The sequence below is a fragment of the Trichosurus vulpecula genome, chromosome 4 (assembly GCF_011100635.1).
Source record: "Trichosurus vulpecula isolate mTriVul1 chromosome 4, mTriVul1.pri, whole genome shotgun sequence".
Classification (NCBI taxonomy): domain Eukaryota; kingdom Metazoa; phylum Chordata; class Mammalia; order Diprotodontia; family Phalangeridae; genus Trichosurus; species Trichosurus vulpecula.
In genome coordinates, this window is record NC_050576.1 from 147355770 (window position 1) to 147372320 (window position 16551).

At 39.8% G+C, this 16551-nt stretch overlaps 1 protein-coding gene across 1 annotated transcript; it reads right to left on the reverse strand.

Moving 5' to 3' along the window:
* Positions 1-14980: 14980 nt before the first annotated feature.
* On the reverse strand, positions 14981-15493 carry LOC118846854 (ATP synthase subunit delta, mitochondrial-like). Its single transcript, XM_036755552.1, has one exon. The coding sequence runs from the start codon at positions 15491-15493 to the stop codon at positions 14981-14983; it is 513 nt and encodes a 170-aa protein (XP_036611447.1).
* Positions 15494-16551: the final 1058 nt, after the last annotated feature.

Sequence of the window (16551 nt, forward strand, 5' to 3'; positions counted from 1 at the left end):
GGTGTGTTGGTTAAAAGAATCAATCTTGCGCCATTCCTCACATAGCAGGGAACTTCCTCAGAGGGAAGAATTACTCTTATTTAGTCCCAGTCATAACTTACTGGGTATACATGAGAGTCAGAGGTAGGATGTCTTCAATCAATTGGACAATAGCCATCTACTTTGTGCCAAATGCTGGGGATATAAATACAAAAGTCTCCTCCTTCAAGTAGCTTATACTCTACTGACCAGTAAATAATACCCCACTCAGAAGTCCTCAGATCTGCCCTGCAGTTTGAAAGAGCTCTACCAATAAATCCTTCATCACCTGTATCCATCTATCCTTTCAAACTCACTATGCATCGCTCCTCTTCATGAGCTCCATTATCTGCCAAATTCGTCTTCATGCCATTCCTCACATGTGATGTCCCATCTCTGGTCTCTGTGTCTTTGAACATGTGGTTGCCCTTTCTCCACAGGTGTGGAATGCTCCCTCTCCTCAACTTCACCTCTTAGAAGCCCTAAGGTCCTTCATATCTCAGTTTAAATGCCACCTCTCACCCTAGGCCTTTTTCTGTTCCTTCTGCTGCTACAGCCCTCCCTCCACCAATGTTATCTTTTGTTCCATGCACAGAGTGTAGGACTTGGAGTGAGGAAGATCTGAGTTCAAATCATGAATCTGACATTTACTAGGTGTGTGACCCTGGGCAAGTCACTTAACCTTTTCCAGTCTCAGTTGCTTCATCTATAAAATGGTGATGATACTAGCATCTATCTTACTGGATTGTTCTGAGAATCAAATGAAGTGATACACATAAAAAAGCACTCTGCTAACCTTAAGGCACCATATAAACATTATTATATTATTTTTAATAACAAATAGATTTATTACCATATAAGTATTATATAATTAAGTTTATTATATCATTAATATATAATACAATAACAACATAATGCCATAATATTATATCATTGATTTTTATTTTAGTTCATTTATCAATATTTTATTATTAATTACAAAACATATTTTCTATGTACTTCTATGTGAAAATGGTGTTTCCCTTGAGAGAATGTAGACTCCTTGAGGGCAGAGACGATTTCATTTTTTCTCTTTGTATCCCCAGCACCTAGCCCATTGTTAGAACAGTTGAAGCTTAATAGATACTTGTTGGTTAATTAAACAATTCTGTTTTTAGAGCTGATGAGATTAAAGTATAGCATTCAGAGTACGCTAAGTATTTATTATTTCCTTTTGACTTTACAATTGAACAATACTTTTGATGTGACTAGGCAATTGTGTTTTTCTTTTTTTTTTTAATTTCTTTTTTATTTTTAGTTTACAACACTCAGTTCCACAAGTTTTGGAGTTTCAGATTTTCTTTCCCTCCCTCTCCCCCCTCCTCCCCCCCAAGAGGGCATGTAATCCAATGTAGGTTCTACATTTACCTTCACATTGAACTTATTTACATAATAGTCCAGTTGTAAGGAAGAATTATAACCAATGGAATATTCATGAGAAAGAAGAAACGAAACCAAAAAAGAAGGAAAAAAAAAGAGAGTGAGCTAATAGTTTGCCTCAATCTGCATTCAGACTCCGTAATTCTTTCTCTGGATGTGCATAGCTTTTTCCATCATGAGTCTTTTGGAGCTGTCTTTCAACCTTGCATTGATGAGAGGAGGCAAGTCTATCAAAGTTGGTCCTTACAGATATCGTGTGTCTGTAATCGTGTATAATGATCTCCTGGTTCTGCTCCCATGACTCAACATCAGTTCATACAAGTCTTTCCAGGTTGTAATGAAGTCCGTCTGCTCCTCATTTCTTATAGAACAATAGTATTCCATTACATTCATACAGCACAATTTGTTTAGCTATTCCCCAATTGGTGGGCATCCCCTTGATTTCCAATTCTTTGCCACCACAAAAAGAACCACTATAAATATATTTGTACACACTGGTCCCTTTCCCACTTGTGTGATCTCTTTGGAATACAGTCTTAGAAGTGGTATTGCTGGGTCAAAGGGTATGCACATTTTTATAGCCCTTTGGGCATGGTTCCAAATTGCTCTCCAGAATGGCTGGATCAGTTCACAACTCCACAAACAAAGTAACAATGTTCCAATTTTCCCACATCCTCTCCAGCATTTATCATTTTCCTGTTTTGTCCTGCCAATCTGACAGGAGAGATGTGGTACCTAAGAGTTGTTTCAAGAGATTAGTTGCTTGACAAAGGTGTTTGAGAGGAGAATGAGCTCATCCAGTGGTGTATGAAAGCTAACATAATCAGGCCTATTTTCTTGAGGGTGGGTGTGAGTTTGATACACACATTCTCTGCCCGTTGCACAACTGGAGGATGTTTCTCATTGTGAACTTAATAAGAGAATATCATCTTCCTCACTATGGTCAAAGGTCAGTGAGTTAGTTTGGCCGGATTATACCATTGAGTAAATCAGGGATTCCTTGATAAGACATATTGACCATCTGTCCCTCCTACTCATGATCTCCTCTTGCATTCTGGATGGGGTTTATGACCTCAGACAAAACAATACCACCTACTTACTGCTTTTTTAACTAAGTATTTAGCAAAAGTTATCCGTGATGTTGTAAAGTGGTTTTGTATTCCCCCCGAAATAAGGAAGGACCTGGAGCAAGTAGAGCAAGCAGAATTTTTTTGTGGCATATTTGTATGTATGTTTGTGTGGCGGGCATGTGCCTGTGTTTCTCAGTAAAGTCTGTCAAGACTAGTTTATTTGTCACATAATGAATGGCCAGGATCCTGTTTTAATCCTCCCATGAAACCCTGTGTACTTTTCAAGGCAAAGGCGTATGAATCTCTGCTTGGCAGAAATGTAAATGTTTTGAGAAGACGGTGTCTTTGGCAAGTTTGAGCTACTGCAGAGATTTAGGGTCTTGAAAATGAGGGATGGATTGTACAAGTTGATTTTCTGGACAATGTCTAATTATCATTCCAGTAACTAACCTACTCCCCCATGGGTTGCAGGGATCAGTGAACATACTCCCCCTCCCTATTCTCTTCCCCATCCCTACCCCACCCCAGCAGTATGCATGACATGGTATTCTTGGAGGTGGGGGGATTGGAGGAAGCCCCCGAATATTACACTGTCACAAAATTTCCGCATTGGAAGAGATTGTAGAAGCCATCTAGTCCAACCTGTTACTTGCATCACATTCCTCTGTATGACAAACCTAACAAATGGCTATCCAGCTGTTGGTTGAAGACTTTGAATGAAGGTGAACCTACTACTTCTCAAGGTAGCCCATTACACTTTCATATAGTTCTAATTGTTAAGAAGTTTTGTTTTATACAATATCTGTCACTCCCTACCCTATTACAAGTGGGTCCCCAGAAAGCTTTCCTAGATTTGAGGCACTCTTTGGGTTAGCTACCGATGAAAATCATAGCTCATGCTTCCATGACAATCTCACTCCCACCCTAATTTTCCTAGTTGGCATGCAGATTAATCTAGTAGTAGCAAGAATGAGAAGGCTAGGAGAGATTGTTAGGGCTTAGATCCTTTATTCCATATTCTTGCCTTTGTTATATTTACCTGGATTCAACAAAATCATTGGTTTTTATTTGTCATTCCTTCCAGTGACAGTCCTGGCTAGTCTCCTTACACTTACATCAAGCCTAAATTTACTTCTTTGAAACCTCTACCCATTACTTCTTATTTCAACTTCTGGAGAGAAACAAACAAGGCTAACCCCTCTTCTACATGCCAGTCCTTCAAGTGTTTGAAGATGTATTTATGTCCCCTCTAAGCTTTTCCTTTTTGGGTTGTGGGTGACGCCAACAGCACCTTTCCTACTGCTTACTCTAATTTATTCCTTTTCTCGATTGCTAACCCTGAAGAGATATTGATTTTATCCCTGATTTGGCTCTTTGCAATTTGTTTATTAAAGGTATAATTTCAGCCATAGCTAGGCCTACTTTTGTTTACTTTTCCACTTTTGCTGAGAAACCTTTATAGAACCTTGCACCCTTGGCCTTAGTGGACCAAATCCAAGACACCCCCAGAGCAGCTCAGCTCCCTGGAAGGGCCTTCTTTGTAGCATTTCCAACTTTTCCCTCCCTTGGAGGTCTAAAATTCTCCTTGGAGCATTCCTCACACTTTCCAAAACCAGATATAACAAGGCAGGCACACAGCTTATTAGTTGGTAAATTCTGAAATGAAAGATTTATATACAGAGCAGAGGGCTATTTCTTGATTTAGTTCACCAGGAAGAATACTGTCCTTTGGGCTAGGGAGAAAACCAAGAAGCAGCAAATGGAATAAAAGAAGCTACCTGCATATAAAGGCAACTTTCTGAAGAGGAACTATTCCCAATACGTGTTTCCAACATCCAAGGCTGAAGCAGGCTTTCCTGATTTTGCCATTCTTTTTCCTCTGAACAAGTCTATTGGAAATGTCTCACTTATTATTGAGCAGAATGTCGGCACTTGACCTACTATGGTGGATTAAGTACATGTGCTGCTTCCTCAGTAGCATGCACCTTCGTATAGTCAAAATGATTGAAGTTAGAGATGATCTAGACAAATGAAAGTCTGGGGCATCCAGAGAGATGATGTTGTCTTGGGCTCTTTGATCTGCCTGGGAAAAGGACTGGAGAGATAGTCTGGAAACATCCTTCAGGGTAAACTGATGATTTGGACCCTTCATGGGATTGTAGGATTATAGATTGAGAGCTGGAAAGGAGCTTAGAACACTCTAGTCTAACCCCCTCATTTTACATGTGAGGAGACATGTGTTCCTAGGATGTTAAATGACTTGCCCAGTGGATTTGAACCCAAATCTTCATGACCTCAATGCCAATGCCCTTCAATAGGCACAGAATGAATATGGTCAATTACATTTATAGTTTTCTGAGTGTTGAGCTCCTGGTGCAAGTCCAGCCTTATTTTAGTGTATGACTTGTCTTTGCTAGTGTTTTATTTAAAATTTTTGTACCTATATTCATTAGGGATATTAGTTATATTTACATAATATAAGTTAGTCAATATTTGCCCTGATGGGAGGGGTGGAAAAATATCATTGTACAAGCTATTCTGAATAGCAGGGGAGTCTAAATAAGCTGAAGATCTGAAGAGCCAAGGGCTAAACCAAAGGGGGGAGGTGTTACACAGTATCCCTTAGTTTTACCCATGTATTCTACTCATCAAGCCTAGGCAATTCTCATCAAACTTTTCATGTCTCTCAGAGACCTGAAGGATCCAACTTGCCTTTTAATAGCTGGGTATAGCTTGACTAGAGAGCGAACCTGTGAGAATATGGTGACTCACAGTGGTTGCTCACTGGAGAGCTCCCTCTACCTGGTAAATTGCTTTAGTAGAGAATTATAGGTGTCTGCAAGATTCACCTAAAGGCTGTGTCTTTATAGAATGTGAATAAGGGCTGATTCATGATGTCTAGCAACAAAATGAGAAAAATTGCGTGCTTTTGTCCTCATCCAGTAAAAAAAAAATAAAAGATTTTGACTAGTTCAGCAAAGCTGGAGCTTGTCATATTGCCTGAAATGGAAGACGCAGAGCGTGGGGGTCATAGAAACAAATGAGAAATAATAAAACATTGTTTCATCAACCTGCAAGAAGAGCGGAGGCTCTTTCTTTGGATATGGGCAGATACTAGATGCTCATTTTGAAATAATTGATACCTCCAGGCTGAGTTCTAGTCACATGGGTTAGATGAGAACAACTGGTGATGGGCAGCTGCAAGATCGTAAGAACTGGAATGCTAGAAACAGCTTTTGGAGAGGAAACTGGACCTTCCCCCTGCCTCTGTGTATCAGGGCCCCGTCATTTGATCTATATCCAACAGGCATTCCAAAAGTGTTTACCGGACTTTCCTATGAAGCTTCTATATGTTGCCCAACTTGACTATTGTATCTCAGTGTAGTTTACTAAGAACTATCCTTTCCTTGATTCTTTGTCTCCACTGGGTGACTTGTACTTAAGTTGAGTGAAATGATCTAGAAAGAGTGGAAGAGCAAAGGGGATTTAGGTAACAGTATAAGGGATTTGTGGTGGTACAGTGGAAAGCACACTGGTTCTGGAGTCAGAGGATCTGGGTTCAAATCTTACCTTTGATACTTACCTTTTGTGTAATCTTGGGCAGGCTATTTAATCTTCTTGGCTTTAATTTCTTCATCTATAAAATGAAGAATTTGTATTAGATGATCTATTAATTCCCTTCCAGCCCTAGAGCTATGGTGATTATGGATTATGACCTGTTGCATAGTTACAAGAGGCAGAGGAAAAAAGGAGGCTAGCCACCTTATTTCTATGACTCCTTCCTTTCAGAGTGATTAATAATATCATAAGGTCCATTGGACTGAAAGAGTGTGCAGAGACTATCGCCATGTCGCCTTAAAAATAGAGATCATGGACACTTGATACAGTTTTAGTTCAAAGGTATAAGCTGCTATGTGATCAAGTATCTGTTCCTTTTGTTTTTATTTTTTAATTTAATTTTTTTCAGTTCTGGTGTGTATATTTTTTAGACAGTCTCATTCAATCAGTCCATAAGGATTTATTAATTACTTGCTATGTGCCAGGCACTCCTTTAAAAAAAATTTGTTCACCTAATTCTTTTAAAAAAGAGAGAAAAAAAATCAGCAAAATCAATTAACCTGTTGAAAAAGAACCTGTATGTATATGCAATGTTCCTTACCTGCAGTCCCCACCTTCTGTAAAGGAGTAGAGAGAAGTGCCTTCTCATAGCTCTTCTTTGGAACCAAACTTTTGAAAAATGTTTTTGAATTTTTTGAAATTGTTTTGAAAACTTCAGTTTTGATTGTTTTCTATCTATGCTGTTCTAATTACTGTGTATATTGTCTTTCTCCTTTGCCTTCTTCACTTTACATCAGTTCATGTAAGTCTGTCCATGCTTCTCTGTATTCATCAGGTTTATAATTTCTTACTGCACAACTATATTTCATTGCATTCATGTACCATAATTTGCTTGGCCATTCACCAGTTGATGGCATCCATTGTCTTTTCAGTTGCCTGCTACCATGAAAAGTATTGTCACATACGTTTTGATGTATATGGAATTTTTCTTTTTGTCAGTGCCCTCCTTTGTCAAAGACTCACGAATCTCTGGGATAAAGGTTATATATATTATTTTAGTCACTTTATTTGCATAATTCTAAATTTTTGTCCAGAATGATTTTAACCAATGATCTGATTGCCAAATCTGTCAATCTTTTCTCAGTCTTCATTCTTCTTAACTTTTCTGCTGCATTTGACGATACTGGCCATCTTTTCCTCTTTAAAACTAGAGGTAGTAATATATAGGGGTAGGAGTATCCCTACCCATTGGATACTCTCTCTTCTCGAGGTTTTCATGACATTGCTCTCTCCTGGTTGTTCTCCTACTTCTCTGACCACTCTTTCCCAGTTTCCTCTGTTGGGTTATCCTATATATCATAATGGCCAATTATGGGTATTCCTCAGGGCTCTGTCCTGGCTCTTCTTTCCCTTCTTTCTCTATACTTTCTTGGTGACCTTAGCAGCTCAAGTGGGTTTACTCATCATCTTTATGTAGATGACTCCAAAATCTGTATATCCGGTCCTAATCTCTTCTTCAACCTTCCGTCCTTCATCACCAACTTCCTATTAGACATTTCAAAATGGCTGTCCTGAAGACATCTCAACCTCAAAATAGAACATATCATCTTTTCCCCCAAATCTATACCTCTTCCAGATTTCTCTAGTGCTGAAAGAGGCACTGCCTTTCTTCCTGTCTCCCAAGTTCCCTAATTTATGTGTTATCAACAACTCTTTATTCCTCCTCACCTTACATACCCAATAAGTTGCCAGAACTTGCCATTTGTTTCTCTGCAGCATCCTTCTTCTCTGATCCCTTCTCTTTAGTCATGTAACTATCGCCTTAGTTTGGGCCTGCACCACTTCTCAGTAAGACTATTACAATGGCCTTCTACTTGGCCTCTCTGCCTCAAGTCTCTTTCTACTCCAATACACTTTTCACACTACTGCCAAAGTGATCTTCTTTAAGCATAGATCTGAGCAAGTCACTCCCCACTTGGTAAATTCTTGTGGATCATTATTGACTCTGGGATCAAATATAAACTTCCTTGGCTTTAAAAACCCATCACAACCTGGCCCTTCCAAGCCTTTCTTTCTAGCCCCATTACATAGCACTTCCCTTCTTGACCTCTCTAGTTCGGCCAAACTGGCCTTTTCTCTGTTCCTGACACATGGCATTCCATCTCCCTTTTCCCTATCCTAAGAACACACTCTCTTCTCAACTTTGCCTCATAGAATTCCTCTCTTCCTATGAGACATAGCTCAAGCACCATCTTCTACAGGAAGCCTTTCCAAATTCTCCCTTCCCTATAGTCTGTACCTTCAAAATGACCTCATATTTATTTTGTATATACTTCTATATATGTATGTTGTCTCCTCTGATAGAATTTAAGCTTCTTGAGAATAGGAATCGTCTCATTCTTTGTATCCCCAGTGGCTAGCTCATGAGTGCCTGGCACATAGTAAGTACTTAGTAAATGCTTGTTGAATGATTAATAGAATGACCAAAAATTTGTGTGATCCAGAGCTGTATTAATAACGGCATAGTGTCTGGGACTAGGGGAGAGATGGTCCCATTGTATTTTGCTCTGCTTAGACCACATCTGGAATATGATGTTTGGTCATAAGTGCCACATTTTAGGAAAGAAATTGCTGAATTGAAGAACATTTAGAAAAGGTCAACCTGGATGGTGATTTTATCTTGAGAGTTTATCTGAAGATCAGTTGAAGGAACTGGCCATGTTTAGCCTAGAGAAGAAGGGGAAGGGGGCATGATAGCTGTCTTCAAGCATTTGATGAGCTGTCTTATGGAAAAGGGATCAGACTTGCTCTGTTTGTCCAGAGGGCAGACCCAGGAGAAATAGGGGGAAGTGTCAAAGTCTGCTTTAGTCCCCATGTCAGGAACAACCTTTCTAATTATCAGCACTGTCTAAAAGTGGAATTGGGTGCTTCAGGAGGTTGAGAAGAGACTAAATGGCTACATGTTGGGTGTGAGATCATGGGAATTCCTTTCATTTATGGGTTGGACAAGATGGCTTCTATAGTCTCTTTCAACTCTAACTTCTGTGATTCTGCTATACTACTAGCTTCTTCCTTATATTTTGTCTCCTGAGTTGCTGGCAGGGTCAACAGTAATTTTTACATTGTATCTTTTCTCTATAGTATTAAAGTTTGGAAATTTTCTCTCTCCCTCATCCTTTTTAGTTTACAGCTCTTTTGAGGGGCAGCTAGGTAAAGTAGAGCACTGGCCCTGGAGTCAAGAGGACCTGAGTTCAAATGCAGCCTAAGACACTTGACACACTTACTAGCTGTGTGACCTTGGGCAAATCACTTAACTCCAATTGCCCTGCCTTCCCCAAGAAAATTTAAAAAAATTAGAGCTCTTTTGATTAGACTTTCAATATATCAGGCAATTTTTTTTTTACTAGATTTTGTTAGGCTCACTCTATCCTTGGCCAAAAATGTGTACTTTCCATATATTAAGCCATAGTGCAGAAATTAAAATCACATTCTAAGTTATTAGTCATCTCGTCTCCCAAACCAACTTTTGACTTCTATATCCTTTACCTTCAATGAGCAGCAGTGACGGAAACACTACCTATGGCTCTATGGTCTTCAGTTTCTTGCCCAAGACCATAATCTTTGGCATGCTTAGTGAATTTTTTCTGGCAACATCATTTCTGATCATTTGAATCACTCAAAGTACATAGTAGTCACCCATTTGACAAGTCTTGGGAGATCCTCTGTTATGTCTTAGATATATGTCCCAGAAGACAATAAACCTCTCTATTATAGTTACCAATTTGAAAAATAGATGCTTCAGTTCCTCTCAGCAATGTGTTCTCAATTATCTTTTCTTCCTCTGATCACTGCTGGATGATCTCCCACCTCCCTCCCATTCTTAGTAGTATTTTTTTTTTGAGATTGAATAGGTTTAGAAGTGAGTGACCACTCATGGGCCCAATCCCATTACTGATCACCCTGGAAGCTTTAACTAGCTCTGTTTTTCCATCCTGGTCTGCTTTGCTCCTCAGGCAGTCAAGTTGGTTCTCAACTCCTGGAATGGGAGAGTCATCATATTGATGCCCGACTTAGTGTGGATACCCAATCAGCTTTACTTCTAATATAACTCAGAACTCCTGAAGTCAAGTGATTCATTAGCCTCAGCCTTTCCAGGAGCAAGGGTTATAGGTGAGAGCCGCCATATTGGCTTTTTACAATTTACTCCCTTTATTCCTTTTTGTCACCTCCTAAAAACTTGACAGTCTAACCCAACTTTTTTCCCTCTTTCCTCACTAAGTTCTTACCTTGTCATACCATTTGTTTTATTTACCTCTTATTAATTACCTTGCCTTGCCAACTAACTTCTCTTTTGGTCCTTCCTTTCCCTTAACTTTTTTTTCTCTTTTGGATTAAGAGATCTTTCTCACCTTGAATCTTGAGTTGTTCTCTTTCAACTTTTCCCTATGTTCTCCCATATTTCTCCTCCCCAAATTCAATCTCTGGCCTTCTTCACCAGTACAAAGTCCTTAAAATCACTCCAAATCTCTCCAAGTTTCTCCTTTCTAAATTCAGTCTCTGGCCCCAGAAACTAGAAGTCGAATCTGTACTTGAAGATTATACTTCTTTGACTTGTCCTCAAATTGTCCCCAAATTTTCCTCCCTGGATGCAATTTCTGATACCGCAAGTTTCCATCCAAATCACCTCTGTGTTTTTCTTTGCTTTTTTATTTAGTCCAAATCTTCTCTTCTATAGCTTCTCCTTCCCACAGCCTTCACCCATGTAAGCCTAAAGAAATTTACGATGAAAAAGTGATTTAAATTGAAGAAGGTTGCCTAAGGAGATATTGTATTCTCCTTATTTAGAGGTTTCCAAGCAAAGGTTGGATGACAATTTGTCGGGTGTATGGTGGAGAGTATTCTTGTTCAGGCATAGGTTAGACTAAATGGCCTCTGCAGTTCCTTTTTGATTCTGACATTCATTGATTAGATTTATTGACAGATTATCTAGAACAGAACAGGGAAATGAGTTAGAGGGAATATTTTATACCCTCTGGGACCAGGGCACCAAGAATTGACTTCAAAAAAGCAAACAAACAAACTCAACATGGTCATTTGGTTTTCTTTCCATTCAGAAACAAGGAGTCTCACTTAGTGGAAGAATTTTGTCTTATGGAGGGATAATGAGCACTGATTCAGGACAAATTGAAGCCTCCCTTTGCACTACCTACTTTGGGGGGCTTTTCTATAGGAATAGAAATAATAACAATAATTCATGTTTCTATAGTAATTTAAGGTTGACAAAACAGTTTTTTTATCATACCATTGTCAGGTAAGCAATACGAGTGTTATTTCTCTTACTGCAGACACTGATGCTCAGAGACGTAAGGTCACAGTAACATAGACAGGAAGTACTAGAACAAGATACATTTCCAGTCAGTCAGTCAGTCATTCAACAATCATTTGTCAAAGCACTGACTATGTGTCAGGCACTATACAAACTGCTGGGGGTACAAAGAAAGGCAAAAAATAGCTCCTCCTCTTAAGGAGCTCACAGTCTAAGGGGGGAGGCAATATGCAAACAACTATGTATAAACAAGATAAATACAGAATAAAATGGGGGTGATGACTAAGGGAAGGCATTAAGATTAAGGAGGGCTGGGGGAAGGCTTCTTGCAGAAGATGGGAATTTAGCTGAGACTTGAGGTGGAGATGAGGAAGGAGATGCAGGTCTTTATACCATACCCCAGTGACTCTGATGGAATCAATCAATCAATATTTTAAAGCACCTACTATGTTTTAAGAATTGTGCTAAGTGCTGGAATCATAGCAGTTGTGACAATTGCCTTCTTGTGCCCTCCACCCAGAAAGAACAATGTGTAGCACCTGCCATGCCTGGGGCACCTGCCTTGGCATGCATGCTTTGTGGTTCTAGATGCCTGGCAGTACTTAGAGGTACCTGCTGGGGGAGGTGGTGATACTGTTTGCCTTTTCACTGAATTGATTCTGCACAAAAATGGATGTCTTTTTTTTTTTAAAGGATAAATGTTAGTAAGTATTTAAGAGGGAATTTTGAAGACAATTCTGTGAGTTATACGTGCCCTTTCATTGGTTTCATCCTCTGTCCTTTTTATCTCTTCTTGGTTTAAATAAATCTTTGGTGGAAAATAACAGTTTACAACAAGGCACATACTAAAAGGAATATACTACTTTCATATTTCCAGGTGACAACAGTATTACATTGTTATAGGTCCTCATTTCTGTGTGTCATTTTTATTATTGTTTTTATTGTTTCTACGGCTACTATCATCATATTCACCCATCCTCATCATCCTCACCCTGACCCTTTGGTCTCTGTGACTTAGACTTTTGGTGGCTTGATGGCCTAGTCTTACACATGACTTCCTCAGGGATACTCCTAGAGCACAGTGAGATTGTCTTTACAGACATCTCGCAGAAAAAGTTATGCAAGAGCACCCCGCCTCCATAGTCAAATTAATTCACTTTAGCAATGTCCCAACTATCACCCTTTCTCTACTTTTTCCAATGACAGTAAATGTGGGTCCCAGGCCAGGTCCATTCAAGGACTAGAGTTCTCTAAGAAACCAATGACAATCTAGCAGGACAGCCAGGTCTGGGTAGTATGACCACAACCGTTCCAGTACTGACCCAGAAGCAAACAGTGAATTTTTTGAAGCAACAAGATTAATTCTCAAAAGAGACCAAGTGGGCCAGGGCCAGTAGAAAGAGTAGTATTATGAACCAGAAGTCCAAGTGGACAATGGGCAGTGTCCAAATCCAAAGGACAGAGTTCCCATGGCTGAATGTTCTTGTATTTTGCTTTAAAGATACTTTTCAAATGCTCTGGAGGTGGACAGGCTGTGGTGTTCAGTATTTGTTACCAAAATCAGTGGTGAAATTTCCCTAACCCAAGTCCAGATCATCAAATGGTATTACCTTCTTCCCTGTTCCATAGCTTTGTGCATTGTTTCATGAATGTTGTATTCTTTTCCAAGTGTGCAAGGTGGGCTCCAAGGCCTACTTGATTCAGTATACCAGGACAGATGATTGTTGGGGGATTGGAAAAAATGGCTGAGTGGGGATGGGCCAAAATAAGACTTTAAGCACTTCTACCATAAGTTTGGAAGTGAACATTTGTGACACAAAGCTAAACTTTTACTTAAACTCCAAAGAGCAGAAGAGGCAAGTAAGATCTCAGCTTTGTCAGATTTCCGAGAAACTGGATGGTCCAAGGAGTCTAAACTTACACAAAAGTTTTATTATTCAATTTCATTCACCTTGGGAAACATGGAGTTCATCCCTTTGTATACTAGATTTGAAATGAAGCCTACTCATGTTAATATACTGATTAAAGAGCTGCGGTTAGTTCCCTGTAACTGCTATGATGTCCCTCAGAGGAAACAACTGAGTCTGCATGGTTACAGGTATCTTGTTTTAAAGAAGCTACAATCTATTGGCCAAAAGTGCAATGGACTGCCTTGGGAAGCAATGGTTTCCCCATCACTGGAAGTTTTTAAACGGAAGTTGGACGATCAATTATTAGGCATGTCCTAAGGGAGGATTCCTGACCAAGTCCAAGTTGGACAACATGACCTTCAAGGTCCCTTTCAACTTCGAGATTGTAGGGTCTTGTAATATCAGAAGTAGAATGTATACAAGAGAACGTTTACAAAACATAACTCAGTAGCATATGAATAAGGGCTGATTGAGTGAGAGGTATGAATGGATGAACAAGAAAGCATTTAAATGGTTACTATGTGGCAGACACTGTGCTAAGCTCTGGGAAAACAAATACAGCAGTGCGACAGATATGCATTTATTTTGAGCAGGGCACAGAGTGGGATTAGAGTAAGGTTAATCTAGGGCAGCAAGGTGGCCCAATGCTGGGCCTGAAGTCAGGAAGACTCTTCCTGAGTTCAAATCTGGCCTCAGACACATACTAGCTGTGTGACCCTGGGCAAGTCACTTAACTCTATTTGCCTCAGTTTCCTCATCTGTAAAATGAGCTGGAGAAGGAAGAGGCAAACCACTCTAGTATCTTTGCCAAGAAAACCCTAATAGGGTCATGGAAAGTTAATGTGACTGAAACGATAGAACAACAAGATTAGTCTGGGAAGGTTTATTAGCAGAATAAAGTCTAGAAGTCTAAAAGTTTAGAAAAGGAGTTTGAATGAGAGCAGAAACTGATGAGAAACAAAGATGAGGTGAGAAGATATTCTACTTAGAAGGACCAGTATGTTTGATATAAAAGCATGACTGTGAAACAACATAAATATGAGGTTCTGGACTTCATAAGAACAATGAGTCTGTGTTGGGCATTAAGAAGGAATAGTGCCTTTAGACTTAATGGAGACTAGGCCAGTCTGGAATGAACTTCCTGAGATTGTTCTAGGTCAAAAAAGCCCACTGGGCTTGAGACAGTAGAATAAAAGTTGGAATGGCCTTTGGGTTTGAGGCAGTAGTGTGGAGTGAATGGTATTTACATCCCTAAATTCTAATTTAGGCTCTCCCTTGAAGCTAGCCAGGCCTTTGACTCAGAGGCTGACAATTGGGCCAACTTTGAAGAAAATTGTTAATTCCAGTAGTGAAACAGATAGTTTTTAGTGTGAAAATCTGAGAGAGTGGTAATGTTCACATTAACTTGATCCGTAGTGACGGAACAATAAGAAATTGCCTTTACAAAATATTTTGCCTCTTATCTGATCCTCATAGTAAGCCAATGAATTTATTTTTTTAAAAGTGCAGAACCCTTGTGTTTTTTTAATCTGGGAGTGGAGGGGGGCAGGCAGGAAAGGGGATTGGGGGGTAGGCATCCTCTTCCTTCCTATTTCCTGGTCTCCTCAGTTCAGTGTGATTGCCAAGGAGCAGAATGGTCACACCATCTCTGGACGACTCCAAGGGTTTGGCTCCCCAGCTCATGACTCCAGTGCTTTCACGATAGCTTCATTGGCTTCTATCTGGATCTGAACTTTGGCCCAGGCTGCCTCGTCTGATGCCCCTGACAGGTCTGAGTGCCCCTTTTCCATGTTAGATCTGGTGGCCACCAGGTCCAGCATGTCCAGAGCCACAGCTTCTTCTGCCAGCAGCTTCCCTGAGGAATAGGCATTCACTGTAACAGAACCACTGCTCACAAAATGTTTGGTGGCAGTGCCATCCTTGGCGTGTGCAGCCACCATGCCATGCTTCAATGCTTGCAGCATGGGGATGTGGGCAGTGAGGATCCCAAAGACCCCACTCTGGGTTGGGACATCCACCTGTTTCACATTGGCTTCATTGAAATACACCTTCGTCGGGGAGGTGAAGGTGAAGGACATCTGGCTGGGGATGGCCTCAGCATAGGTGTGGGCCAGAGTGTCTGCAGGGGTGGGGACCAGAGCTTGGCTCAGCAGGAGCGGGTGGCAGCAGAGGAGCAGGGTGGTGCGCAGCATGGCGGCGTTGGACTGGCAAGGTAGCAGGAGCAGGGGAACTGCCAATGAATATTAAAGCTTATATTTATATAGCAATCTAAGTTCTATAAATTGCTTTCTTTGCAACAATATTGTGAGTTGGGTTGTATAGTATTCCCATTTTTACAGATGTGGAAATTGAGACTCAAACTGGGGTTTGTATTCAAGTGCTCTGTCTCCAAATCTAGGGGCTTGTTTTACTGGATCCTTCCATGAGTAAGTGGCAGAATGAGGTTCTGTAATTGGGGGTTATATTCACCATTTATTAGGGTTCTGTAGATTTTCTCCTTTGTTTTTGTTTTCCTTATCTCCATACTTTGGTATATGTGAATGGAATGTGGTCTCTGTGCCTTGTTGCTGCCAAATTTTTTGGCCCTTAACCTTCAGATGAAAAGTGATTGGCTAATGCTAACACATTGTTTCCTTTAAACAGGATGCCAACATCTATATCATTGTTTGAAAAGGCCGTGAAAAGTGCTTGGCAAGGCATAATTTTGATCCCCAATACTATATGAAATATAGATTTATTTGGGCTTTAGATAGCTATAATATTCATGATGTTCTTATAATTGTTTGGCAAATAGGCCAAGTCCCAAAGGCATTGCTAAGTCGTCTCTGGCTATGTATGTATCTGTCCCTGTCATAGCTCCTTAGAGTTAGTTGGTACTTGTCAAGTAGAATAATATCACGTGCCAGAGACTTAAAATCAGACCCTAAGACAGCCCAGGGAAAAAACAAACCAGTATTCACATAAATCAAAATAAATATTCATTTACAATAGCAAAACTTAAAACAGATTATTCACTTTACCCAACAAAGAACATCAAAATACACAGCTATGGAAAAACTTAAATAAAATTTATGTGGAATTATAGAACTACAAGTCATGTCCTATTTTTTGCTAATTTAACTTGCAACAAATTGACTTTGACCTACTCTCACTTACACAGCCAATATTCACGGCTATTAAAAAATTACACTTGAAATTCCAGATTAATATTGGTTTTATTTATTTACTGGTATGTTATAAGCCAAATATT

Excerpts from the sequence above, each read along its gene's own strand:
- LOC118846854 (XM_036755552.1), bottom strand. The coding sequence starts at position 15,493 with ATGCTGCGCACCACCCTGCTCCTCTGCTGCCACCCGCTCCTGCTGAGC.